This window comes from Falco peregrinus, chromosome 8, assembly GCF_023634155.1.
Source record: "Falco peregrinus isolate bFalPer1 chromosome 8, bFalPer1.pri, whole genome shotgun sequence".
Taxonomy (NCBI): Eukaryota; Metazoa; Chordata; class Aves; order Falconiformes; family Falconidae; genus Falco; species Falco peregrinus.
In genome coordinates, this window is record NC_073728.1 from 64945846 (window position 1) to 64971353 (window position 25508).

Sequence of the window (25508 nt, forward strand, 5' to 3'; positions counted from 1 at the left end):
CAATAGAAGTCGCGAAGAGCCCGTCCTGAAGGTCAGAGGAGAACTAGCAGGCTAGGTCGAGCAAGCACATGAACCCTGGTGCGACATCTTTTGGGGGGGGGGGGCTCTTAAAGGGGCAGCACGCCTTGCCGCCCGGGTGGCCCGCCACGGTGGCGCCCCCAACGGGAGCTCCGCGGGGCAGCGCAGCCCGGCTAGGGCAGGGGAATTTATTTTATTTTTCCCTTTTTCGAGGTTTTCGCAGGGGCTGGGGGGGCCGCCCTGGCCTTTGCGTTGTCGAGCCCAGCCGCAGTGACGCGCCCCGGTGCCCCAGACGTGGGTCGGTGCTGGGGGGCCCAGCGGCTCGGCGGGCTCTGCCGGTGGCGCGCAGAGCACGGGCAGGCCCGGCTGTCTGACCGGCGAGGCACGGCGCGCTTCCAGCGAGCAGGCCGGAGGCCCTGCCGCTGCTCGGCACCGCCAATGCCAGGCGGCCGCGCTGGCCCAGCGCTGAGAGCGGGCCTGTGGCGGCGCATGGGGAGGGCCCTGCGCCCGCCGTGCCCGGGGAGTGGGGCCGCGGGAGGCGGACGGCCGCGCTGCTCCCCCGCCGGGTCGCGCTCCTGCTACCGGTGGCTATTGACAGAGGCCTTCGCACCACCAAGGGCCCGCGCCTGCCCCACCCGCCGCCCCGCCGCCTTGGTACGGCCCGGCTCAGCCCCGCCCCGCCGCCTTGGTACGGCCCGGCAGCTGCGTGGCCTGCTTCCCGTCGGGCGCGGCGGCCTAGCAAGATGGCGGTGAGTGGCTGCGGCAGCTGGGCTCTGCGCAGCGAGGCCGAGCGAGGGCTCCGGCTGCGCGGCCCTGCCTACGGGGTCCCCGCTTTGGGGCCGCTGTTCAGCGGCGGGACCGGGGCTGGCTGTCCGGGGGCCGCCGTCTCTTGGCCTGCGGCTGGCTACTAGCCAGTGCCGGTGCCTGGACTTCCCCCGTGCCAGCGGCGGGCGGCCTGGCCCGTTTCAGCGCGCCGTTCGGCGGTGTGCGGGGCTGTGGGAGCAGAGTCCCGGGCCCGGTGCCCTGGGAGGGTCGCGGCGGGAGCCTGGCGGTCCCCTCGGGTGTCCCTGAGCCCTCCTGCCGCCGGGGTCGGCGGGCACGGTTTGTGTGAAACTTGCGCTTTGAAAGCCCGAGCTTTCTGCAGCTGGTTTCATGCTTTTATAGGTGACATTATAATGAGTAAAATGATAGAGCCGCGCTAAGGTGAATGATTCAGTACCATGGGGGAAGAAGAGTCTAGTGATTACACTTCTTGGCCTGAGTTAGAGCCTTTCATTAAGTTCTTGTAGTATCTTTGTTTTTCTTTTAAAGGCATTTTGAGGTTTGCTGTAATACCTTTATTATTAATCAGACTTCTGTTTGCCTGTATGAGTAAAAGTAGGCACAACTTCTGCCCCAAATACCTTAGTAGTGCCTTGATCTTGGGGAAGTAAACCCACGCCCTCAAGCATTGTGCGTGTTGAGCTTTATCACTGTGGGATCTGTAGTGCATGTATCCTTTAATGCCTGCAGTATATTAGATGATAAAAGAATAAGGAGAAGGAATATTTCACACTTCATACTTACCTGAAGAACTCTCTTTGTGAACTACAGTTAGAGTACAGTTGTGTGACAGTCTTCTGGCATAGGGAGTGCTATTCCCACTTAAATGTATAGCAAGATGAAGGAACATTACCTGGGGTTTATGAAGAGTCTGGAACAAAACCGGAATTCTGTGTGGTGTTTTTTTTTTTTTTTTTTTTTTTTTTCCACTAACGATTTACGTCCACTCCTATTGACTCAATTCAGGCACCTCCAGGTTTGTTAGCTACTGCTAAGATGATCGGGTTTGGTAGTGTGTGTTATGTTGACTACTGTAGAGCACTTTGTGTTGGAAAGAGGTTTTTAACCCTTTCCTTACAGATCTTAGATCTTGTTTCAGAAAGCTGAATTTCAAGGATACAGGTCTGCACAGACCAGTCATTGATCGCCTTAATGATGCTCTGTTGTGATGTTATGCTGCAGTGTTACAGAGTCCAGAGAAATGCTTGCCCATAGCAAAAACATTTCAGGAGTGGTCTGTAATGTATTGCAATTCTGTATTTGTTGACCCATTCAGTCAAACTTTTCTTCTTACTATTAACAGGAACGTAAAGGGACAGCAAAAGTTGATTTCCTGAAGAAAATTGAAAAACAGATCCAGCAAAAGTGGGATGATGAGAGAGTCTTTGAGATTGATGCTTCAGGTAGACAGAACCAAAAGAGGTATTATTACTTTTTTTTTTTTACAGGCTTTATCTTTAACTGCTTGAAGTATCTTTTCAAGGGAACTTTTTTCTTCAAAACCCAGGAGGGAAAAAAGTGGCCTCTTTTGAATGAGTAGTATTCTTGGATTATCTGGAGGTACTTACTTATGCATTAAGTTGGCATTTCTGTAGCTGACAACATGAAGCAATGGCGTACATATGTTTGGCCAAGTTCCAGCAGGATGCATTCCTTGGTATTTGCAGTATCCTCTGAGATTTTAAAAATGGATTCTCTTGGGTGACTTCTACTGTTTGATATGGAGGAGGCTTCTCAATGTGATGCCTGTGCCCTTACTTGTGAGAGGGCTTGTTCTGCTTTGCTGATAAAATAGTTAAACAAGTATCTTGGGTTCTGGTGTAGGCCAACCTGTTTTACTTTGTGTAGGAGTGGATGAGGGTCAGGTGTGTGATCATTACTGCTCCTCAGGTGAAGTGTTGTGATTTCTTTTCGTGCATAAACTATATTGCAGACATTTGTCGTGATACCTTGTTTGTCATAAGAGTTTTGGTTTGCACTTCTGTTGTATGTGCAGCTCCAGCAAAATAGTCCCAGAACTGAGTAAAGAGTGAAGGACCCAAATGGGTCAGAAGATTTGAATGGTAAATTAGGAGGTGTAATAAAAACTGTTGTGTGGGGAGGTGTTGCTCACACTTTTTTTTTTTTACTTAAATCAAAGCCTGCATTTCTTTTAAGTATTCACTGTCTTACAGGTTGAAATTTAAGGCTGCAATTAATACTTCTGACTTGAAACTGACCCACTACTTGACAACATAGAGCAATTTAGTATGAAATTTCAGTGTTCTTTATGCTAACATGTGACCACCTTCTAAATAGAGAAAAAGTTGATTTGCTGAAATAATGTTCTTACACTTCTAGGTAAATGCCATATATTTATTTCAGGGCTTTGTCTTAAACTTCTATCACTGTTTGTTAAATAGCTAATACTACTAAAAGCTACCCTGGAAGGGAGAGATGATGCTGGCAGAAAGTTTCCATGGCCAGGCCTTATATAGTCACAGTGGGATTTTATCCTGTAGCAGGAAAAGGCTTTATATAAGAAAATGTCTTTTCTTATGTTGAGATAGAGCTCTACTATGATGTAGATGGAACTGCTGTAAGAGATCTGTTGCTGTTCACGCAAAACTCAGTCCTAGGAGGTGATAGCAGGAATATCTGTATCATTGTTAAAATTCAGTTATTCAAAGAAAATGGACCAGGAGAGATGACCTATAACGTGGTTGGCCTTTTCCAAAACGCTAACTTGATAAATTCTTTGACATAATTCTGGTTTGAACCAGAGGAGATTCCCTAGGAAAAAAATAACCTTTATTTAAATAAGAATGGAATTCTACCACAGATATTCTTTGGTTGTTTTAATGGCTAACAACAATGATCTGACTTTTTTTTTTTTATTTATTATTATCTACATAAGAAGTTCTCTTTAACTTCAGTTCTAGTCACTGCATTTATTATTGACCAAAGAAGCACTATTCTGCTTCTTTGCTTGAAGCTTCCTCTGCTGATGTAATTTACTGTGTTTCTAGAGGGACTGTGTCTGAACCATCTCTTTGTTTTCTGCTGTTTCCTCATAATAGTGCCATTGGTAGGATTACCTTTGGTCTTTTATTTTGTTAAAATAAAAGAAAAAAACCACTCCTGTTGACATTATTGCTGTGTGTGGATCACAGAAACCGTCCTGAAGTTTATCTGGTTTTTTTCCTTTCTTTTTTAGTATTTGTCACTTCTAATTAATTTGAACTGCTGTGAATTTTACCTTGTTTTTCTTAGTTAAGGATTTTTTGTTGTTGTTGTTTATAGAGCATTCTGCTTTTAGTCTATGTTGGTTTTGGTCAATATGGTATTTTGCTTTGGTAATGGCTTTCTGGTTGTGTGGTGCAATATTCCTGAGCTGCTGCCTGTTGATTATAGGAGGTGTTTATGGTTTTGTTTAAATTTTCTTCCACCTGGCTGGTTTCATAATTGTTCTCAGCTTTGTGAAATAGATTCTTCTGGGCTAGTAGGCATGTGTAGCATGAGTTTGAACTCTTCACTTTCCATGTGGCAGATAGTCTGCTGTGCTGCCTGAGCAGATGGCAAGCTTTAATGTTCTGTTGCATCCCTTTGTTTGTGGGGACGGGTTGGCTGGTGGTACGTGCAGTGCTGCTGGACTGAACTGATGTGGGGATGGCTGCTGCTTGCTCAGGGCCAGGTGGCAGCCTGAGGAAGGGATGGAGCAAAGCTGCTGGCAGGAGGAAGTGATTCATGGGTGAAGGGAGTGTGCTGTGGGTTTAAGAAAGCCTGTTTAACTCCTGGGTTTATTTCTGCCCCAGAGCAACCCTGAGAAACTTAAGACAGAACGTGGGAATGCTTAGCATGCTTGGGAGCCTGATTCCTCTTGGGTCGATAGGGTCGATACTCTTTACAGTGTAGAGAGGGGCTTCCTGGTGGAACAGCATTAGTTGTTTGGGTAGGTCTCTGACTGAAAAAGCAGTGACCTTGGCAATATGAGGTTAGTTATTATCTTGGTTTAGATTGACTTTCCTACAAAACAAATAACTAAAGCGGTGTAACAGGTGGCAGCTGCTTACATTGTAATATTTTGCAAGTGAGCAAATGACTTGGCCTTCATTTATGCATGCTTATACATCAACAGTAGCGTCTGAAGAGAAAAGACAAGGCACCAAGTAGAATGCAAAGGTTGAGGTAGAAATTTATAGTGTCCTGAAGATCTGGAAATTATTTTAACTTGCTTTGAGAGGTCAGGTTACAGCAACACAATATGTATTCAAAACATCCTGTAACAATGTATCCTGTGAAGTGAGTAATTATTTACAGTGAGCCCCTAAAAAATCTGAACTGAGCCAGTGGGAGAGTAAATAGATGACTTCAAGTCTTTGCAGTAATTAATTTACAGAACCAGGATTAAAATTTGTTACCTTTGGGGAGATGTTCTACCTATTTCAAAGTCTCTTTGTGATGTCGGTCCTATGGGGGCTTTTTCTTTTGTGTTTTTTTAAATTTTTTTTTTTTAAGATGCTAAAACCTGTTAGTGTATCCGTTCTTTAAAATCAAAGACATTACGGGCAGGGGAAATATTTTAATGCCACTATAAGCTGATAATAGCTGAACATATCAGTGAACTGTTTTACCTGTACATCTTCTGATGGTTATTTTAAAAGCTAATTGTGTGTTTTAATTCTTTGAATTTCTTCTCAGCAAAGGAAAGTACTTTGTTACCTTTCCATATCCCTACATGAATGGCCGCCTTCACCTGGGACACACATTTTCTTTATCTAAATGTGAGGTAAGCATTTTCCTTTGCTAATACCTTCACATACTACTCTAGAACAAATGCTAATTTTGTAGTTAAATTTTGAGCTAACAGAATACCTCACTAATTATTTTATAGATTCTGTAATGACTTATTCAAACTTTCCTTTTTTCCCATATTTTCAGTGGAAATACTGCTGGTTGAAGAGAAATGCCACTGATCACTTTTTTTTTTTTTTTAATTCTAGGAGACACAGACTACAGGTGTTTCCTCTATTCATTTGTTCAGATTTGCCAAGATTTTCAGGAGGTGCTGCTAAATGGCACAAACTTCACAAGAAAACTTACTCTCTCTTTTGTTTGTGATTACTGTGCCCTGATACCTGGGTGTTAACAAGTTTTAGGCTAGTGGATAGGATTCCACAAAATTGATCTCTCCTTTGTACCCATTTTTCTCTAGTCAAAAACAGCCCCTTGAAAATTAGGGAAGCTTGTACTTAAGCAGGCAGGCAGTGGCAGACCTGATAACCAAGTCTAGTTTCACCTTCTTTCCATTAATTAGCTTCCTAGATGCTGTTGACCGCAGTCAGCGCGCTCTCAGTGGTTTCATGTTAAAGAATTTCAATTACTTTTTGAGAAGGGTGCTAGTTTAGCCTTATGCTGTTCTTGTTTCATCTGTTTCATTTTTCCACTTTATAGTTTGCAGTTGGGTACCAGAGGCTAAAGGGAAAGAACTGCTTGTTTCCATTTGGTCTACACTGCACTGGGATGCCTATAAAGGTAAGGTGTTCAGAGTTTTACCGAGAGGTTTTTCTAATGTATCTTATACTAAAGAGTACTTTGAGCGTTACTTACTGCCCATCCTGAACATCACACTAACTTATTAAAAAATTCATCAAGACAGTGTGATTTGGAACCTGAATTTGTAGTAAAGATCTGATGTGCTTGAACTGTATGTTATGAGTTTCTAGAAAATAAAATGCTTTAAAAATAAGTTTACCTATTGTATTTTTGGATTTGCAAGAAGATCCTTGCTATAAGCCTCTTCCTGCCATGGCAGGCGTTCTTGAAATTGCAAGATCTCATAGAAGTTAATGCCATGTCCAGAAAAAGTTCAAAGCATTGTAGTGAAATACAAAGTGTTATCAGTAAAAAGCACTCATTAGCTATGATTGAGGAAAAGTGCTGATAGACTATGAATAACTCTATTCAGGCTTGTGCGGATAAGCTGAAGAGAGAAATGGAATTATATGGCTGCCCACCTGAATTTCCCGATGAGGAGGAAGAAGAGGAAGACAGTTCTGCTAAAAAAGAAGAAATTATCATCAAAGACAAAGCAAAAGGCAAAAAGGTAAGATTTTAAAGACTTTCTGGATTGGTAGCTGTGCTCTCAAAGCTTCGAAGTATGCATTCAGGGTTTTTCCTCCTTCACACTTAGAGAAACCTGCAATACAAATATTTTGATTGTTTCTTTCCAAGGTAACTGGGTACTTTTGAGGTAGACTTGGAGAAAAATGCATCTACTGCATGGTTTCAGAGATACCATTTTAATGCATGAAATCTTAATGGTGAAATGGTGCATTGTTAAAAAGGTTCCTGAGAAAAATGAGATCATCCAGACTGATACTCTGATTTTTTTCTTTTCTTTTTTTTTTCTGCACAAAGCATTCACAAACAAGTTGTAGGAAATAACCCTGCTTTGTCAGAGGTAGGGGATGTATATACCTACTATTTGATTATTTTCTTGTAAATTGGTATCTAGCCTATTCTGGTTAGATAAGCTAAGTAAAATCATCCAATCTATTTTGGCTTATTGGGTATTTAATGAGATTTATGATTTTGGGATATCATAAAGCAAAGAGAGGAATCAAGTCTATGAAAAGCTTAGAGATGTTCTTTGGTGTTTGTTTATGTATGCTAAAGAGATTGTCATACTGGAAGCATTAGATTTGGGATTCTGTCTGCTCTACATCAACAAAGATGTGATCTTGCCTACCCTTGCAGGTAGTAAGTTGCTGTTGGGTAGAGATGTATTTGAAGGACAAAAGTTGGAGAAAGTAATACCAGCAAAGTAACAGCAGAAAAAGTTTTTGATGCAAGGATATAGTGGAGGGCTGCTCTGTCTTTTCATGGTAAAAAACCCTATTTGTTTGACTACGCTGTTGGCAAACTGGTAATTTCTTGCCCATTTGTCATGATGCCCTTTCTGCGGATGTATCGGGTATATGTAAGCATGTAACCCTTGAAAAGACGAGGGGGTAATGTATGTGTGGTTGAATACAAGCTAGGAAACAGTGCAGATCAGAAACTAATCGGTAACACCTGGAATATATCTTGAATATATGGAATCTGTGTACCTTGAAATAGAAACCATAAGATTAATGGAGAAGAATGCTCTTGAGCATATAAAGCTGTCATGGATACAAGAATGTGCAATTTTTCCTAATCACAGTTGTCCTTTCAGAGTAAGGCTGCTGCCAAGGCGGGCTCTTCCAAATACCAGTGGGGAATCATGAAGTCTTTGGGTCTTTCTGATGAAGAAGTAGTCAGTTTTTCTGAAGCTGAGCATTGGCTGGATTATTTCCCTCCCCTTGCTGTGCAGGATCTGAAAAGCATGGGATTGAAGGTAACTGTTTGAAATCTAAAACTCAATGACAGAAGCAGCCATATATGTATTGTTACTATATTTATGAATATGTGGCTTCTCCTTTGGGACTATTTTCAGCATAATACCAACAATATTCCGGAAATACTTCTGGTATTTATGGAATTATTATTTTAAACTTTTAATAGACTTGAGTGATGATTAAGTGCTTTCTTACATAGTGCTTATACCCTATGCAGTGATCACAACTGGAAAAAAGAATCTAATAAATGAATTATGACTTTCACTTCTTGTTTCCAGATTAAGTAATTGTTCTGTAGTCAGTATTGATAGTATATTAGGAAGAGTAATGATGTGATACTAAATAAAGATACTTGTCCTTCTGACAACAGATTTTTTTTTTTTTAAATAAAGACAGGTAGAGATTATGAAACAAGGTAGTGCTGAAATTTAACTTGAGCGGCTGGTTAAAACTTATAAAACCTCTCAAATTCACAGTCAGTAGATGGGGCTTTGAGTCTTTGGCATCTTGGCTCTGAAAGGCCATGTACATGCAGATTGCATAGTTACGTTCTTATGCATGCACCCTTTGTGTGATAATGCACTTGCGTTACCTTTTGGAGAGAAATTTCTTTTTATTTTTAAAACGGTTTTGCTGTTGTAAGGTTCCTTGAATTTCTTTCTTTATTTACTTACTGGAGACACGTATACATTTCTAGGTGGATTGGAGGCGTTCTTTCATTACTACAGATGTTAATCCTTATTATGATTCCTTTGTACGATGGCAATTTCTTACATTGAGGGAAAGAAATAAGATCAAGTTTGGCAAACGGTAAGCCTGCCGCTCAACTCTGAGTTTATTGTGAATATGGATAAGCTTAGCTTTACCGAAGATGGAACCCTATGACATGTCTCTAGAATATGCTTATAACTCACATTAAAGTGGAATCCTTTAATTTCAAATGCTCAACTAGACACAGTAAAGCAGCATGTGCTAGCGCAGACTGTGAGATCGAGTTTGTTTCAGTTTTTCCATGGATACCCACTCAAAGCAAAATAAGGCCAATACTAAAGCTCTTACAAAAACTGAATGTTGACATTGGTGGAAAATATGAAAATACCATTGAGGTGTCTTTTTCATAAAGATCTTCCCTGTGACACCATCACCCCCACCCCCAGCTTGGTGTACTCATTATTATATTTGCTACTGTATGAGTATATGCCTTTTTTCAGATACACAATTTATTCTCCAAAAGATGGACAGCCTTGCATGGACCATGACAGGCAAACAGGAGAGGTAGTATTTTCAGTTGACATTTTTATGTGTTGCTTATGATCTTAAGTACTGAATGGAAAAATAAATTGTATCTTGGAGCAAAATTTATTTTGTATGTATAGAGTTACCAGTTCTCAGTTGTCGTGTGAAAATTGAATTAACTTCTTTATTGAAAATATTTGTCTTGAGCTATGGATAGTATTTTTTGGGATAGCTGCCTGCTGTGATTATTTGGCAATTTGTACTGATGCTGCTGGCACATCACATCATTATCTATCTGTTGAAATAAAACAAATAAACTGTTACTAATTTATGTGTTGCTGAGATAGTGCCTGTAACAAGTAAATTTTTGGATGTAGGAATAAAATAACCTCTCTCACCAGTCTGCATTTTAGTAAACAGCCATTTGTTTCAATGGAAATATGATTTACTTTGAAGAAAGCAACAGTACCTTAAATAGCATTTGGACTAGGTTGCTACAGAATAGGATTTATTTTCTGTAAGGGTTGAGTCAATGTTATATATTGATTGCTGCATTTTTTATGTGAATTGTAGGGTGTCGGGCCTCAAGAATATACGCTAATAAAAATGAAGGTGTTGGATCCTTATCCCACAAAATTAAGGTAGGTCTTGAACCTACTCACCATTACAAATTCTATCTTATGGCCAGAAGTGCCCATTAAATTAAGCAGTCTTGTTTTGCCTAATGCAGAACTTAATTCTACCCTGTTATTTCTGTCACTTCAAAGACTTCATCACTGTTTTGAGCTGCTATATTCGCTAGTCTGTGTGGAACTCAAATTGGAGTGTTTTCTTTAAAAAAAAAAATAATCAAATTAAGAACCCACAAAGAACTTAATGACCCACTTTCATCCGTTGGGAAATGTTACTGAAAAGTTCATGTTATCTTAAAAGCATGTTCTGTATTACCCTGAATGTTTTTATTTTGGTGACTTATAAAATTCTTTCCCCCCGCTCAGTGGCCTAAGAGGAAAAAATACCTTCTTGGTGGCTGCTACACTCAGACCGGAGACCATGTTTGGGCAGACTAACTGCTGGGTTCGCCCAGATATGAAGTACATCGGCTTTGAAACTGTGAATGGGGATATTTTTATCTGTACCCAAAGAGCTGCCAGGAACATGTCCTACCAGGGCTTTACAAGAGATAATGGAGTCGTACCTGTTGTCAAGGAGCTGATGGGAGAAGTAAGCATCTTGCAGCTTGCTGGTCAGGCTTTCCTGTTCCTGTGAAGCTTACACTTACATAGGTGATGGTAGAATTCTAATTACAAAGAAAATATAGGAGCTATTACAAAAATTTTGGGAGTGTTTAGTGACTAAAAAAGCAAGTAGAAGACAGCTTCCTTGGCAGCTGAGCTACAGATACTTCTGAGAGATTAGCCTGATGCACTTACCTGTGGAGAAGGGCATTACTGTTGCCTTAGCATTACTTGATGAATGAATGGTTTTAGGTAACATTTTTCTGTATGCTGGGAAGAGTGATGACTTCTCTGAGGAATGGAAAGGGACAGAAAAAAATAGGAGCTAGAAAGGGTTATGTGGAAAAGGTTTTTTGTTGATGCTGACATTTCTGGTACACCTTTGTGAATGAAGCTTTCTTATCTTAGTAGCTGAGTATTAGTGAGTTTGAGATTTAGTATCCTGAACTCCTTAACTTCTGTGCTTTGAATAAGGGTAGTTAGTGCCATTTGTTCATCCTAATGCAAAGTTCTTTCATGCTGTTTGCATCGCTCAATCTCGGTTCACTAAAACTTGTCACTATGTTTCTTGATCCTGCTTTGAAGGATGAAGTAGAAAATACAGGGGTTTGGCGTTTTTTTCTTTCTTGGTAGACTTGATCTGAATTCAAGCAGATTAGGGAGATGGAAGACAACTGCAACATCTAGACTATGTCCTGTCAGTGCATAAATAGTCTTGAAAATAGGCTTTTTCTGCCTTTGTCTAACCTAGTTTTTGACAATATTATTTGTCTATATTATCTGGTATTTGACTTTTCTACCAGTAAATAGTCCATATACCATCTCAAATGGTATATGCATACTTTTCATATGTACTTTCTCTTTGTCTAACTAAATATATGTATTTATTTGTTTGTAATATATAAGTAATGCCAGCAAATTTAAAGAGTATCAGCCAGGAGAGCTTACTTGGCTAGGCTGAAAAAGTGGTATTTAATGTAATGATATTCCTTTGTTCTACATAGGAGATTCTTGGCGCTGCACTTTCAGCACCTCTCACCGCCTACAAAGTTACATATGCTCTTCCCATGCTCACAATTAAGGAAGATAAAGGTAACTTTACAGCAGTGTCTTGCCAAAGCCTGTTTGATGTGCACCGTGCATTCAGTATGTGTTGACTAATCTTTTGTCTGTTGTATCTTTTTCTTTGTTAAGGAACTGGAGTGGTAACAAGTGTTCCCTCTGATTCTCCGGATGACATTACAGCCCTGAGAGATTTGAAAAAAAAACAGGTCAGCCTGTTAACTGAACTGCTTCTGTTTCTGTTTCCTTTCATAGTGTGGAGGGTCAAAAGTGGTTATCTGCTGGGTAAAATGAAACTCCCTTTAATTGGAGTTTTGCCATCTCTTAACTTGAAATCAAAGTAGTTAAAAATAAATGAAGTTAAAAACAGGTGGGCTGGGACAGATGTTTTTTCTCAGACTCCAAGGAGAGTTTTGGAATCGTGTAACTTCTGCTGCATGTTAGAGAAGAGTACTAGTGAAACAGAAATAAATTCCTGTTGTGCAAATGACTTCCAGACATGGGATTAAGACCTCTGTATGAATTTCAGTTTCTTAATTTGATAACAAATAAATTGAGACTTAAAGTAGCTGTTGCTATTACAGCTTCAAGAGTACATCAGCATCTAAACAGCTATCCCTGGCTATTGAATTTTTGTCCCGCTCATTTTCAGGGTACAGCAATATTGTTTCTTCTGCTCTTAAAATTGTAGACAATTGTGACAGAGAGTCACCTGAAAATGAGATGAGGATTAAACTCATGTGAGAAATGGTGGGAAGGCAGGAAAAAAGTGGCTTTGCTTTATAAAATGTTATGTACAAGGAAGACCCTATGAATGGATGAAAACCTTTTAATTCTAGGTTTTTTCTATCCATATGGCATTTTATTTTTTCTTCTAACTTTCAAAGGCTTTGAGGGTGAAGTATGGCATCAAAGATGAAATGGTCCTGCCGTTTGAACCGGTAAGTACACCCAAGCATGGCCAACCATGATACATGTGACTTTGCATTCATGATGAGAAACGTACCAAGAACTGTGCCTGCCTTTTCCAGAATTTCTATTTAAAACTTCCTCAGCAGAAAGAGCTGAAAAGTTTAGAGTAAAGCTTTCATGTTTTGCTATAGTTTTACGATTTGGTCTGTTAGGGGTTGCAACCAAGATCTGTTATTCTGCCCTGTACTTGTGGGAAATACTGTTTTGTGGGAGTTACTCGTTTGGAGAATGGGCTGTGTGATTATACTGATAACCGAATAAAACTTACAGCCTTAATAGCCAGATTATTATTGTATCTGTTCTGTGCAAAGAGCTCAAATCCCTTACTATTAATGCTGATTCATGGCTGAATCTGTTTTCATTGGAAAATATAAGTTACAGGTAAGACCATCCTGATATTCTGCATTACCATTGCTTCCACATGCTGGCTTCAGTACTGGTACAGCTTGGTACCAGTGTCATGTCAGGAGATAAAGCTGGGTTATCGCTTGCAGCAGGGCACATCAGTAGTATACTGGGGACTGCCAGGGATTTTTGATTTGATGAGTAGAATTGCACTAATACTTTTTAAGTCCTATGTAACTTGATTAGTATTAGATGCTGCAGATTTACAGAGTAGCACAATACAGTAGGACTTTGACATGCCCTAGCACCTGCTTTTGCTGCCATTGGGGTTCTTGGGTTAATATTGATTTTGGCCAAGATACCATGTAGCACAAATTCTTTCAAGTAATGAGTAATGACTGTGGTTTTTCCCACCTTCGTAATCCCTGGTTCAAACTCCCACATCAGCCTAGGGACTGAACCAAGCAAAGTGTACTTGTCTCAGTTGCATTCAATGCATCACTTTGTGAAGCTTGTGAAATCTGGGGAACAAAACTTTGTGTAGACTATAAATGTCTAAAGACATTGCGATAACTTGAACTGAATATCTGATGCTGTTTTGTTAATTCTCAGGTGCCCATCATTGAAATCCCTGGCTATGGCAACCTTTGTGCTCCATTAATCTGTGATGAGCTCAAAATCCAGAGCCAGAATGACAGAGAGAAGCTTGCTGAGGCCAAGGAGAGAGTGTACATGAAAGGATTTTATGAAGGAGTGAGTAATAATAAAAGATTTTGATAAGTGTTTTCTTGCTGAGTTTGATTAGGAGAAAAAGTGGCTAAAGATAATAATTGTAACTTTAAAAAAGACTGTAAGAAAGAAGGGAGGGGTTTTTTTCTTTTTTCCCCGGACCACTTTTCATTTAGACTTCTACAATCAGTTTCTGCAGTTGGAGGAGTTTTGTAGAATTGAAGAAAGAGAATGGAGGAATGTGTGAATGCAAACTGAGATTTATAATCTGATTTCTTAGCAAGTGATCACTTTCTGGGGAGTTGACCAATTTTGCTACAAGTATTGTTTTGGAAGCTGATATGAAGAGAGCAATGTGTTGGTGTGGGTTGTTTGTTTGTTTTCCCTCCTGTGTTTACTTGTGTAGTGGATTACTATGATGTATTCCTCAGCTGTTTTCTCGTAAGCTGGCAACAATTTTTATTTCTGACTATCCGTGTTTGACTGTCTGTGTGCATGCTGACATGTATGCAAACTCATTTTGGGTAAAGATGACTGTATTTAATGGAAAAAAGCCAAGCTTTGTTGCTGTTTTTTGCATTTCAAAGATTGCAGTGACTGCTCCTTTATGTTGATCTAAAGAGCTATTGCACCTATTAATTGTTAGTTTTTTTTAAAAAGCAACTTCTGTGACCTGTCTTTTACAGGTAATGTTGGTGGATGGATTCAAAGGACAAAAAGTTCAAGATGTCAAGAAGCTTATTCAGAAGATGATGGTGGATAATGTATGTGATAATTTAGAAGCAGCTGCATGCATACTATCCATTTTGTCCTTTTCATAGTAGCTGAGTTGCTAAAGAAACCTCTCTGTTTTTGTTCTGCAGTCCTCTCAGTGGTGCTTTGGATCGCGACAGAGTCCAAAATAACTGCTAGCAGAAAGACCTTGTGCTCTTGGACTAAGTGGGATGAATAGCTTAATTAGAGATCTCTTACTCCCTGCTTCATCCCATCACCTTGTCTAGGAAATATTTTGATGGTTTGATTTAATCTTTGATATAGTTGGGAGAATACTGGAAGTGTAGGATCTGAATTGACAGTCTTTTTCCAGCCTGCCAATGAAGGTTATTCATGGTGTGCAAACACCCCATTTCTGGGGTTCATCGTGCAGAGAAAGAAGAATAGTACATGAACCATGATAATGTCATCTCTTTATTAAGATTTTCCTCATGAGGACTGGAAGTGGGAGAGGCTTCAGTTATTTAGTCAATATTCCTTTGCTGTTGCAGCATTGTTCTGTTCAGATTATAATACACTTCATCCTGCGTAAGAATACATGGTTTGTGAAGGTAGAGTTAAAGCTCACCATTCTATTTTTCTTTACATTCCCCCCATCCCTCTGTCCCCCAGGGCTTTCTAGAAGCTGTTGTAATCAGTAGGGGCATAGTCAGTAATATTTTGTGCTTCTGTCCTCCTTTTTGTCATGCATGGAGACATTCTTTACAAAATTATGTGAACCAATACCTCGGAGAAGTACATAGCCAAGTGTTGCCCTCATTTTACTGAAGTCAGTGCTGAGACAGAGAGCCTGTGCGGTGATGAAAGCCATGTAAGAAATGCTGTAAAACAGATTAGAATGGAGAGGATAATTTTTAGTAAGATGTGAGGATTTTCAAGACTGTTAAGTACTTAAATCTTAGCTTTTATTGCCCTTTAAACTCTTAGGGTGAAGCCATGATTTATATGGAACCTGAGAAACAAGTTATATCGAGGTCTGCTGATGAATGTGTTGTGGCCCTTTGTGATCAGTGGTAAGTGAAGTAAAGCTGTAGTTATAAAGTTACTGCCAAGTTATATTCTACTTGTGGATTGCTTTGTTACAGTAAACTTTTCCTTGTAGGTATTTAGATTATGGTGAAGTGACCTGGAAGAAACAGGCATCTGAGTGCTTGAAACATCTGGAGACGTAAGTTGTAAAAGTAGATAATAAAGTAGAGTAGTTGTTTACTGCTGGTGGTGGCAGTCTAAGAGGGCTGAGAGGTGTAATAGTTTATTTCTTACAGGTTTTGTGAAGAGACGAGGAGAAATTTTGAAGCTACTTTAGGTTGGCTACAGGAACATGCCTGCTCCAGGACATACGGTTTAGGTAGGCAAAACACTCCTTTTCTAACTCAGTGCTTCATGAGAATGGTACTCATCCCCTCACTTGGAAGACTTAAGTGCTATCTAGAATCCAAAATGGTATAGTTAAGTGTAGAACAGATTTATCCAACTTGCACCTTGACGCAGCATGCCAGAGAAGACACCCTTTCTTGAAAATGCACGTGGCCAGGGGTAATTTGACTTTTGCATTACTACAGTGGTGTTGTGTGGCATCTCTGTAGCTTTTTGCCTGGGCCGTTGATTTGGAAGGGACTTCAGAGGAAGAAACTAACACCATTTCTCAGGTGTTGTTCTTACATTCTGGCTAGCCTTCCTCTCGTGTAGCTTGTGACATGGGACAGCTGTTATAACTGCATTAGAATACACAGCAAATGATCATGAGCTGAAATTTGTTCGATATGTTTGTTTAGAAGCTGACTAGAGAAATAGCAAGTATTTTTTAATAAAATTTTCAAATGTCTGAGTTGAATTTTTAACAAAAGGACTTTTAAAAGCATAAGCATGAGTACTTGCGCACGCGTGTGTGCGCATCTGTGTTCCACTGAAAGTCATAAACTGCTTAGGTATGCTCGAGTGTCATGCGTGTTAGTAGGGGTGTTATGATTGTACCGATACCTGGCTTGCGTCTCTTTTAGGTACCCGGTTGCCTTGGGATGAGCAGTGGCTGATAGAATCTCTCTCCGACTCAACCATCTACATGGCCTATTACACAGTGGCTCATCTGTTACAGGGGGGCAACCTGAGGGGCCAAGGAGAATCTCCTCTAGGCATCGGGTGAGGAGAGCGAACTGTTAAATTTTCTTGTTTAATTTGGTATGCTTATCTCCTGAATTGCTCTTGACACAGACTTGCCAAGGGGGCCGATTTCTTTGCTTTTGTGTTTAAAAAGCATTGTTATTAAAACTTAACCTGCTGTTAGCAAAGTTACAGCAAATCTACAGAAAGGGAATAAAGAAAGAGAAAGGAGTATCGTGGCTGGAGAGAGAGGAGGAATGTCCCTGAAAGCAAACTATATGCAGAGTAAATCACCTTTTTTAGTAGTTGTTTGACTTGCTTTGAAATGGTCCTTGCCAGGTGTTTTTGAGTGATTGGTTTCAGTGGCTCCTGAAGTGTCTCTGCTAATGGAGACTGCTTTGCAACTATAAAAAGTTGCATGCTTCAGTGCTCAAAGCAAGCAACATTAGCACTTAGTTTTTGTGACACTATTAAAAGTTGGTAACTGTCTTAGAAACTTAAAATGATCTTTTATGCACAACTCCTATGTAGAAGCCCTTAAAGTAAGAGGGAGAAGACATTTGTACCAAAATACCTAAGACTGCTCTGTGCCCTTTTGGGTGGGAGAGGTGGTGAACTTTCAGTGAGAGAGATGAGATTGTACAACTCATCTGGAATTGGAAAAAAACCACTTTAATCTTGCCTTGAATCTTATGTTCTATTTCTGCATGTTTTATGAGCTGTTTTCTGGAGTAGTTTACACGTTGGAACTGGAACTTACCTTATTTGATACTATAATTAATCTGAGAAACATTTTCAAAGTAACAATTCTTAGAAACAGAAATAGTTCTGAAAGACTTGGCAAGGCTTTCATTTTAGCTCAAATCTCTCTTAATTATAGAGGCTACTTATGTACTAGTCATATCTGGAAACAAACTTTGAAGTGAGCAACCTGAGCATTGAATTATACTTAATGACATGAGATCTATATACAATTGGAGCATACTCTTATGTGAGCAGATAACATCTTTCTTACAGTGTTAGCAAACACTTTTTACTGAGGCTTACTCTGTGAGGTAAAGTGAAAGGGGATTTATGGCACATCATGTCAGTCATCATTCAGTTACAACAATCTTTGGCACCAAACATAGAAGCTAAGTCACAGCACACCATTTAGAGCATAGAACAGTAACTACCAGAACTAAAGTAGCCAACTGGTGCATGTAAGACTTTTTTCTAGACTGGTGGTATCGACTGTCATCTGAACTAGTTGTTTAATATGTGCTGGAAGTGCTTTGGATCCATAATGCTCTTCCTCTCTGCATAATTTAACAGTCCAAAGCACTTTAGTAGATGTTAACAAATAGTAAACTTTGATTTGAAATTACTTAATTTGAAATGTGTGCAGGTAGTATCTGGTGGACTCCAGAGAAATTCTGAAGGGCCAGGAATAAAAATCTCTGTAGAAACAAGAAGGATATTTTTTTAATGCAGGCTAGTGGCTGCAGAACTGTGGGTCTGAGTTGCATCTCATCAGTATTTTCACTGAAAATTGTGGATCCTATCTTTGGTAATTGGTAAAATACGTCTTACAGTAAATGTTAATTTTGAATGGATTAATTCTATTCAAAGTGGAAAAAGATCATGGATTTTTCCATGTAGGAGGTGACTTTGAATTGTAGAATAACTCTCTTGTACTCCTGCTCTTTCACTTTTCTGGAAGCCAGAAGGAATGGCGCTGTGACCCAGTGCAAGGAAGGGCAGAGAAACATATGTGCTAGTAACAGGTTTTCAGTATTCAGTTAAGGTCACAAGTGGTGCTGGCGGTGGGGTGGGGGCAGCATTTGGAAAAGAAATTATCAGGTTCCCAGAACATTCAAGATAATGCTTTCATTATTAATTACTTTATGCAAGACTTCATACTTTATTAGGAAATACCAAAGGGCAATTTAAGCAGGGCATGGCCTGACCAATTCTGGAATTCTGGGTTCTGATTTTGTGACTGATGTTGGACTCCCTCGTCTGATCTTAGACAAAGTACCTGTGCACTCTTCGTCCGTGTTTGCTCTGCTTATCAAATGGAGTGTGTTGTGAGAATGAATCGACAGTTTTAAGCTGTCTTCTACAAAATTCTGTGGAGTGTAAGCGAACTTTTACTGACATCTCAGTATGGGATTAATTCTGTGCAGGGCATGTCAAATGAGCAAAGAAGTTTGGGATTACATCTTCTTCAAGGCAGCTCCATTTCCTAAAACAGAGATTCCAAAAGAAAAGTTGGATAAGCTAAAGGAGGAGTTTGAATTTTGGTATCCCGTGGATCTCAGAGTTTCTGGCAAAGATCTTGTTCCAAATCATCTGTCATACTACCTCTACAATCATGTGGCTATGTGGTCAGATCAAAGGTAAGTTTGGAGATAATGCAAAATAGTTGTGTAGGAGATAAAGCTGGAGTTTGCAGTTCTGGTTCATTTGCTAATGGCTTTTTTGGAGTGTGCAACATTCAGAATTAGGTTGAAAATGCATTCTTCCATATTGCAGCTTTGTTTCAGTTGTTTATAGTAGAAGTTACTGAAATTGAATGCTTTCTACTATTATTTCCCCAGTTATTTTCAGGAATCCTTTGAAGATCTTAGGATGCAGGATTCTTAAGTACAAATTTTAAAACATTATTTAAAGAAAAACTGAAATCTGTGTAATATGACTTTAGTTGACTTGCTGAAATCCTGTGTGTTCTAAATACTGAAATTCTAGCACGCAGCATAATTGACTTGGCAGTTTCAATTAGCTCTAGAGCAAACCTAAAGATTAATATGTCCTAACTAAACAGTACCTTGGCTTGGTGTTTCTTTAGAGGATACGTGTGAAAACATACTGAGACAGCGTTGGTGTATCTTCAGGTTTTTTTTGTCCTTTGGGAGTGGAGACAATACTGAGCAGCAGCATCTAGAGCTAAATCCAATTGCAGCCACTGTTGGAATTGTGGTGCCTGATGCTATTTTGCATTTGTTTTAGCTGTCTATGCAAGCATGAAATGATCAGTTAAGTAGCCACCTGAAAAAGCAAATGTGCAAAAGTAGAGAACAAATTTTAACTTCAGCTTTCATTGGCCTGTTTTGTAAGAGTCAAATGTCTTCTGTAAATATCTCCTCCTATGGATTTTTCAGTGTGGAATTGTATTCCTGCGCTGGGATTTTAAATTACACTGTTATTATTAAGTTGTCTTAATTACTTCTCAAGGATCGTTAGAACTACACTTATATATTGCCATGGACTGCAATACAGGTTGAGAGTCTTTGTTGATCACGTGGTGCTTTTAGAAAGATGTAGTTCTGTGCACGAAGAAGCTGTGTTTGCATTCCCTTCAACCTCTGTTTAAGCATTGTATAAAACTGTATATAGGAAAAGCTGTTTTCTGATGTGTAGTAAAGATGACCGTGGGCAATTTGGTGTCTGCTTCCTCCATTAGAGATATGTGGGACCTAGCTCGATCAAGTTCTGTTGGGCAATGCCAGTCACTGGCCTTTAAATTAAATGTAGCTGAATAGAGGGAGGTGGGGTAAATGAAGTATAATTGTAGGTGCAGTGCTCCCTGCTTTGCATTTCAGCAATGATAATCGCTTAGTCCTTGCATTGTAGTTCTTTTCATCTTCAAAGACACTCCTTAATTTTAAGACACCCTCTAGGTATTTTTTGAAGATTCCACTTAAGGTGTTTATCCCAAACTGGAACGTAAAATCTTTGTTCTTTTTTTAAAAGAGAAATTGTATTTGCTTTACCAAAGGCTTTATATCTTGTCTTGAAACAGAGAGAAATGGCCAGTAGCTGTGAGAGCAAATGGACATCTTCTTCTCAATTCTGAAAAGGTACAGTGAGGTTTCATGTATGAGATGGCTTTGGTGGTTGTCAAAATAGGCACTTGCCAGCCAGACTGGAAAAATTCTCAGAATTTAAGAGGAGGAAACAGTGAAAATTCTAGTGTCTTCATTGGTGCCCTCCAGTTTTCCATTCATCAGAAGCAAAGATCTGCCTCTCATCCAATTTTATGTAATGCTTTTCTTAAGTTAGTTCTTGTGTATCTTCACCAGTTTAGTAAAGATATCAGTACATTTCTATTAAGTTTTAGGGTAATATAGAATGATTTTATTTTTTGTTTTACTAAATTTTAGCTTTGTCAAGCATTGGGGTAGGTACAATGAGAGATAAGTTTGTGGCAATAACTTGCTAATGTGTGTGAGTTCTGAAATTGAATTTAATTAGAAGTGCCTGAACATAGAAATTGGGTCTTGGAGACTGTCTAATGTGAATCAAAAAACCCCCACCAGAGTCTGTCTTGAAAAATCAATGCAGGATGAGCTGAAAATGCCAATTTTGAAGTAGTATTTAAATTAGGTGATTCCTGGAATTAAATTTTGGTACCTGTTGCCCTGTTTTTCAAAGCCTGACAAGGTCTGGGGTTGAACCCAAATGATGCAGAAGGCAGCTGCCACTTCCCTGCAGGTGTGGCTTTTATGGACCTTAGTAGTAACAACTGGTGCAAATCTCAAGACAAGTTCGACATTCAGGAGTTGAATAAGTGCTTGCAAAATTTAGCCTGCTTTTGCTGTGACATCTAGTTCAGATTTACTAAATTGCTTTTGCTGTGATTCATGAGCAAATACTTTCTCAATGGTTTGCCCAAACTCTTGTTGCATCTGTCTTAATTACTGAACAACAAAATGGATGTGTGAGACTCTTTCTGGTTGGTTTTTTTTTTTCAGATGTCTAAATCTACAGGCAACTTTCTTACCCTAACTCAAGCTGTTGACAAGTTTTCTGCAGATGGTAAGTATGTTCTGACCTACATCTGGTTTTCAGTTGTGCCAGAATGACTAAAATTAGTGTTTTACTCTCGGAGGAGCCATGGGTTTATTGGAGTATGGAATGCAATAAATCTACTGCTTACCACCTGTTCTTGTTTGAAAAGCTAAACTCTAGTTAGAAAACTAGGAAGCATGTTAGCACAACACATATTTCAACCTGGAACTGGTACTGGTGTTGAGACTTTCTAGAGGGTGCCTGTCTCATTCTTCCACGTTAATTTAAGAGATCAAACCATAAGACATGTACTGTTGATGCACATGGTGTGTATACATGCACACTTGTGTTCCCTCTTGCATGACCTTGTTTTTTGGACAGTGACTGTGCTAGTCTCCTGGTTCTTGGTGTCTGTCTGTTTTCCTTACTAAGGAGGGCAGTGTACCTCTCCTGGATAAAGTGTACTCTTTGAGACATCTCTCTCTAGTTGGCCAGGCAGTTTGTAAATTCACTTTGCATTTTACTAGTTCATAATGAATTACAATTAACACTTCATTCTGAGTCCCATGCCTTCTGTATCTATATCTACCAGCTAATTGCATGCCAGCCATGTCAGCTGATCCAGTTTCTTTCAGGCATGCGTTTAGCCTTGGCTGATGCTGGAGACACTGTTGAAGATGCCAACTTTGTGGAAGCTATGGCAGATGCTGGCATTCTTCGTCTTTACACATGGGTGGAGTGGGTAAAGGAGATGATTGCCAACAGAGACAGTCTGAGAAGTGGTCCTGCCGACACCTTCAATGACAGAGTCTTTGCCAGGTACTGTACAAAGGCTAATAATACAGTTTGGTCCATTTTTTTTTCCTTGCAAAGAGCATCTCTGAAGTTATCTTTTTCCCTACAAATTAATGAATTTTACAAAACACATTACAGAATAGGTTATGGGATTGTGCTGCACTGTTGACATTGATAGTGTTGTTTTTACAGTGTTGCCATTATGTGGGGCAGACTATGCAATACTGATGTTTTCGTTTCCCCATCCTCCCTAGTGAAATGAATGCAGGCATAATGAAGACAGACCAAAATTATGAGCGGATGATGTTTAAAGAAGCTCTGAAAACTTGCTTCTTTGAATTTCAGGTGGGAGGTCTTTTTTCAGGTGTAAGAAACTAACACTTAGTGTTTGTTACTTTGTGGATTTCTCTTGATCCTGATGTCTGTGATGGTTAGTTACACAGCTGAATTGGCATCAGAATTGTGCCAAGAAATGAGTACTTTAATGGAATAAATCTAAAATGAAAAGGTAGTCTTGAGTCATTTTACAAATGTCCAGAGGAATACAACTGTGATGCTGCAAATAGTCCTGCTATCTAATATGACCAAAAAGCTGCTTAAAAAAAAGACATTATTAAAAATTGTTTCCTTTCTTTAGCTCCTTTGTAATAAGGAATTCTTAATCAGAAATCCAGATAATGTATCAACAAAATTGTTTTAAAGCGGAGTACTTTTTGGTATATTCCATAAACCATGTCTCTGGAGTGTCTGCTGAACCATGCTACTTCACTTAATGAATTATAGAGACTCCTTTATGTGGCTCTTTTATGATATTCAGGAATATGATTAAGTGGGCTGAGTTATAATGATAGATCATATTCACTGCCTTTTTATTAATAATTATTAGTATCTTCATGCAAGCTATTTGGGATGATAGCACCTGATAAACAGTTGTGGTTATTTTTGTCTTTTATGTCTGTGCCAATAAATGCTTTTAGAAAGTACCATATTAATGCAAAAGTCAAATGACCAACTGACAGATTCACACTCAGGTACTTCAGGAAAATACAGTTCTTGAAATAATCTATTTATTGAGTTCCAAGCTGCTTACATTCTAAAGGTGTATTAGAAGAAAAATTGTGTGTGTGTTCTTCTAAGTGTTTCTCCATGGCAGTTGGAGTGTGTTAATGATGGTTGCATTGGCTGTGTTTCAGGCAGCAAAAGATAAATACCGTGAGCTGGCGATAGAAGGAATGCACAGAGAGTTGGTGTTTCACTTTATTGAAGTTCAGACTCTGCTGTTGGCTCCTATCTGTCCGCACTTATGTGAGCACATCTGGTCACTGCTGGGAAAGGTACTAATGATTCAGTTCTGTCATTTGATTTGGATCTGAACTTCTACTGATTTTTAGTAAGGCTCGTATCAGGCTTACAGATGTCTTACATATGGAAGTAGAAGAAGCATGTCTTATAATATGAAGAGTCATAATAGCTTGTTATGCGTAGGACAGTGAACGTACAGAGTTGGTCTGTTGTGATGATACATGTGACTTTAATACAAGTGTTTTGGTTGTCTACTGACCAAGAGGTGACCTAAAATAAACCAAATGGTGCCATATTTCTATGCTTGTGCATGAAACTTAGGGTTGTTTTTTTTTCCAAGTGCCTTGTGCTTGTAGATGAGATTATGTAGCTATATGGCATGTGTAATTGTATAGTCCTTAACACACTTGCAGATAAATGCTTGTTGGCTGTACACTTATTCCTTTACAGCCTAGTTATAGGTGGGTGCTCAATGAGATTCAAACTGTCTAAACTCCAGTTTCCACTCAAGCTATAACAGGTTGAAAACCCACCAGGTACTAGTGTGTTTTCATCTTGGTGCATGTCATATCTTCCTTTCTTCAAAGCCCGATTCCATCATGAGAGCCTCATGGCCGATAGCAGGTCCTGTAGATGAGGTATTAATTCGCTCTTCTCAGTACCTTATGGAAGCAGCTCATGACCTCCGACTCCATCTCAAGAACTACATGGCACCTGTGAAAGGAAAGGTGAAGTGTGCTAGGTCATCTTTTTAAGTGTGCATACTTGATAATTCTGTATTGCCTCAGGATCCCTTCCTAATTTTTTTTTTTGTTTCTTTAGAAAGGTACTAAAGAACCTTCCCAGAAGCCTTCTCACTGTACCATCTATGTGGCAAAGAGCTACCCGCCTTGGCAACACATCACCTTATCAGTTCTGCACAAGCACTATCAGGTGGTCATCCTTCTATGTTTTTGTGCTGCTTATCTGCTTTTTTGTGGGCTCTTTCCTTTTCTATCTGTAAAAAGCTTATAAGCAAGATACTTTTAATATTTATGCTTTCACAACTGTGCAATAGATTTTGGTGCTTAATAAGAATGTCCTAAGGAATGTCATTGATTTGACAGTATGATTTCATTGGTTTTTACAATCTGAGGAAAAAATGGCATGTGTTCTGTTATTTTTTTCATTTAAGTCATTAATTTTTAAACTACTCTTTTTTTCCCAAGTATATTTCTGAGGAAGCGTTGTTGACTGACAGATTAATGCTGCCCTGCTATGCAGGGGGGCTTAGAAGCATTGTTTTGGTCCTTGAATAGGTGTGTACGATCCAGTGAAGTTACAAGAAATACACTGAAATGGAATACATCGGTCATAAGTAGAAGAAATAAGCTTTTCCAAAAGCAGAAAAATCTGCTTCTGACACGAAGAAACTGATGAGAGTGGCTTTTGGCCTTTTTCTTGATTCTTCAGCCTTCTCAGCTTGAGCAAACATTATAGTAGCTGACAGATTAGAGAGGTGTGACTATTCCAAATTGTGGTATTGAGATAAATTTCACATGACGAATATGTGTTTGTTTTTGGGGTATTAAAGTTTTGGCATTCCGTAGGCTTCCTCCTGAATCCATGTTAAAATCTGCCGTTTGGCCTGACATTTCAAAGGGATGAGAAAATAATTTTATGTGGAATCAATGATGATGGCAAACCTTGCCTGGTATTTATGGGAAAGCACAAAGGCTATGTGATATTAAAGGGCAAGGTTTTTTAATGATACCTATACTTTTTAATGGATGTTCTTCAATGTTTAGGTTGGTGGAGGTCAACTGCCAGATAATAAAGTAATTGCCAGTGAGCTTAATGCTTTGCCAGAGCTGAAGAAATATACAAAGAAGGTTATGCCTTTTGTTGCCATGATTAAGGTAGGTGTCAGAGGGATGGTTCTTGTGTAGAAAAAGCTTCTGTGAATGAAATATGTTAGACAAAGGCAACAATCTGTAACTTG

The 25508-nt window shown here is 39.5% G+C and overlaps 1 protein-coding gene across 1 annotated transcript in view; it reads left to right on the forward strand.

The window, feature by feature from the left end:
* The first annotated feature begins 601 nt into the window (after positions 1-601).
* Positions 602-25508, forward strand: part of LARS1 (leucyl-tRNA synthetase 1) — a 32911-nt gene continuing 8004 nt past the window's right edge. Inside the window, exons 1-28 of the mRNA XM_055811828.1 lie at positions 602-767; positions 2144-2262; positions 5521-5608; positions 6274-6354; positions 6788-6925; positions 8039-8200; positions 8899-9011; positions 9413-9476; positions 10011-10078; positions 10436-10661; positions 11680-11767; positions 11870-11946; positions 12625-12678; positions 13667-13807; positions 14470-14547; positions 15485-15570; positions 15660-15725; positions 15823-15905; positions 16558-16696; positions 18826-19038; positions 20442-20499; positions 21394-21457; positions 22066-22249; positions 22480-22570; positions 23419-23559; positions 24115-24255; positions 24350-24460; positions 25315-25425. Coding sequence (XP_055667803.1) covers positions 762-767; positions 2144-2262; positions 5521-5608; positions 6274-6354; positions 6788-6925; positions 8039-8200; positions 8899-9011; positions 9413-9476; positions 10011-10078; positions 10436-10661; positions 11680-11767; positions 11870-11946; positions 12625-12678; positions 13667-13807; positions 14470-14547; positions 15485-15570; positions 15660-15725; positions 15823-15905; positions 16558-16696; positions 18826-19038; positions 20442-20499; positions 21394-21457; positions 22066-22249; positions 22480-22570; positions 23419-23559; positions 24115-24255; positions 24350-24460; positions 25315-25425 — 2991 coding nt within the window. The 5' untranslated portion in view covers positions 602-761. The remainder of the gene's footprint in view (positions 768-2143; positions 2263-5520; positions 5609-6273; positions 6355-6787; positions 6926-8038; positions 8201-8898; positions 9012-9412; positions 9477-10010; positions 10079-10435; positions 10662-11679; positions 11768-11869; positions 11947-12624; positions 12679-13666; positions 13808-14469; positions 14548-15484; positions 15571-15659; positions 15726-15822; positions 15906-16557; positions 16697-18825; positions 19039-20441; positions 20500-21393; positions 21458-22065; positions 22250-22479; positions 22571-23418; positions 23560-24114; positions 24256-24349; positions 24461-25314; positions 25426-25508) is intronic.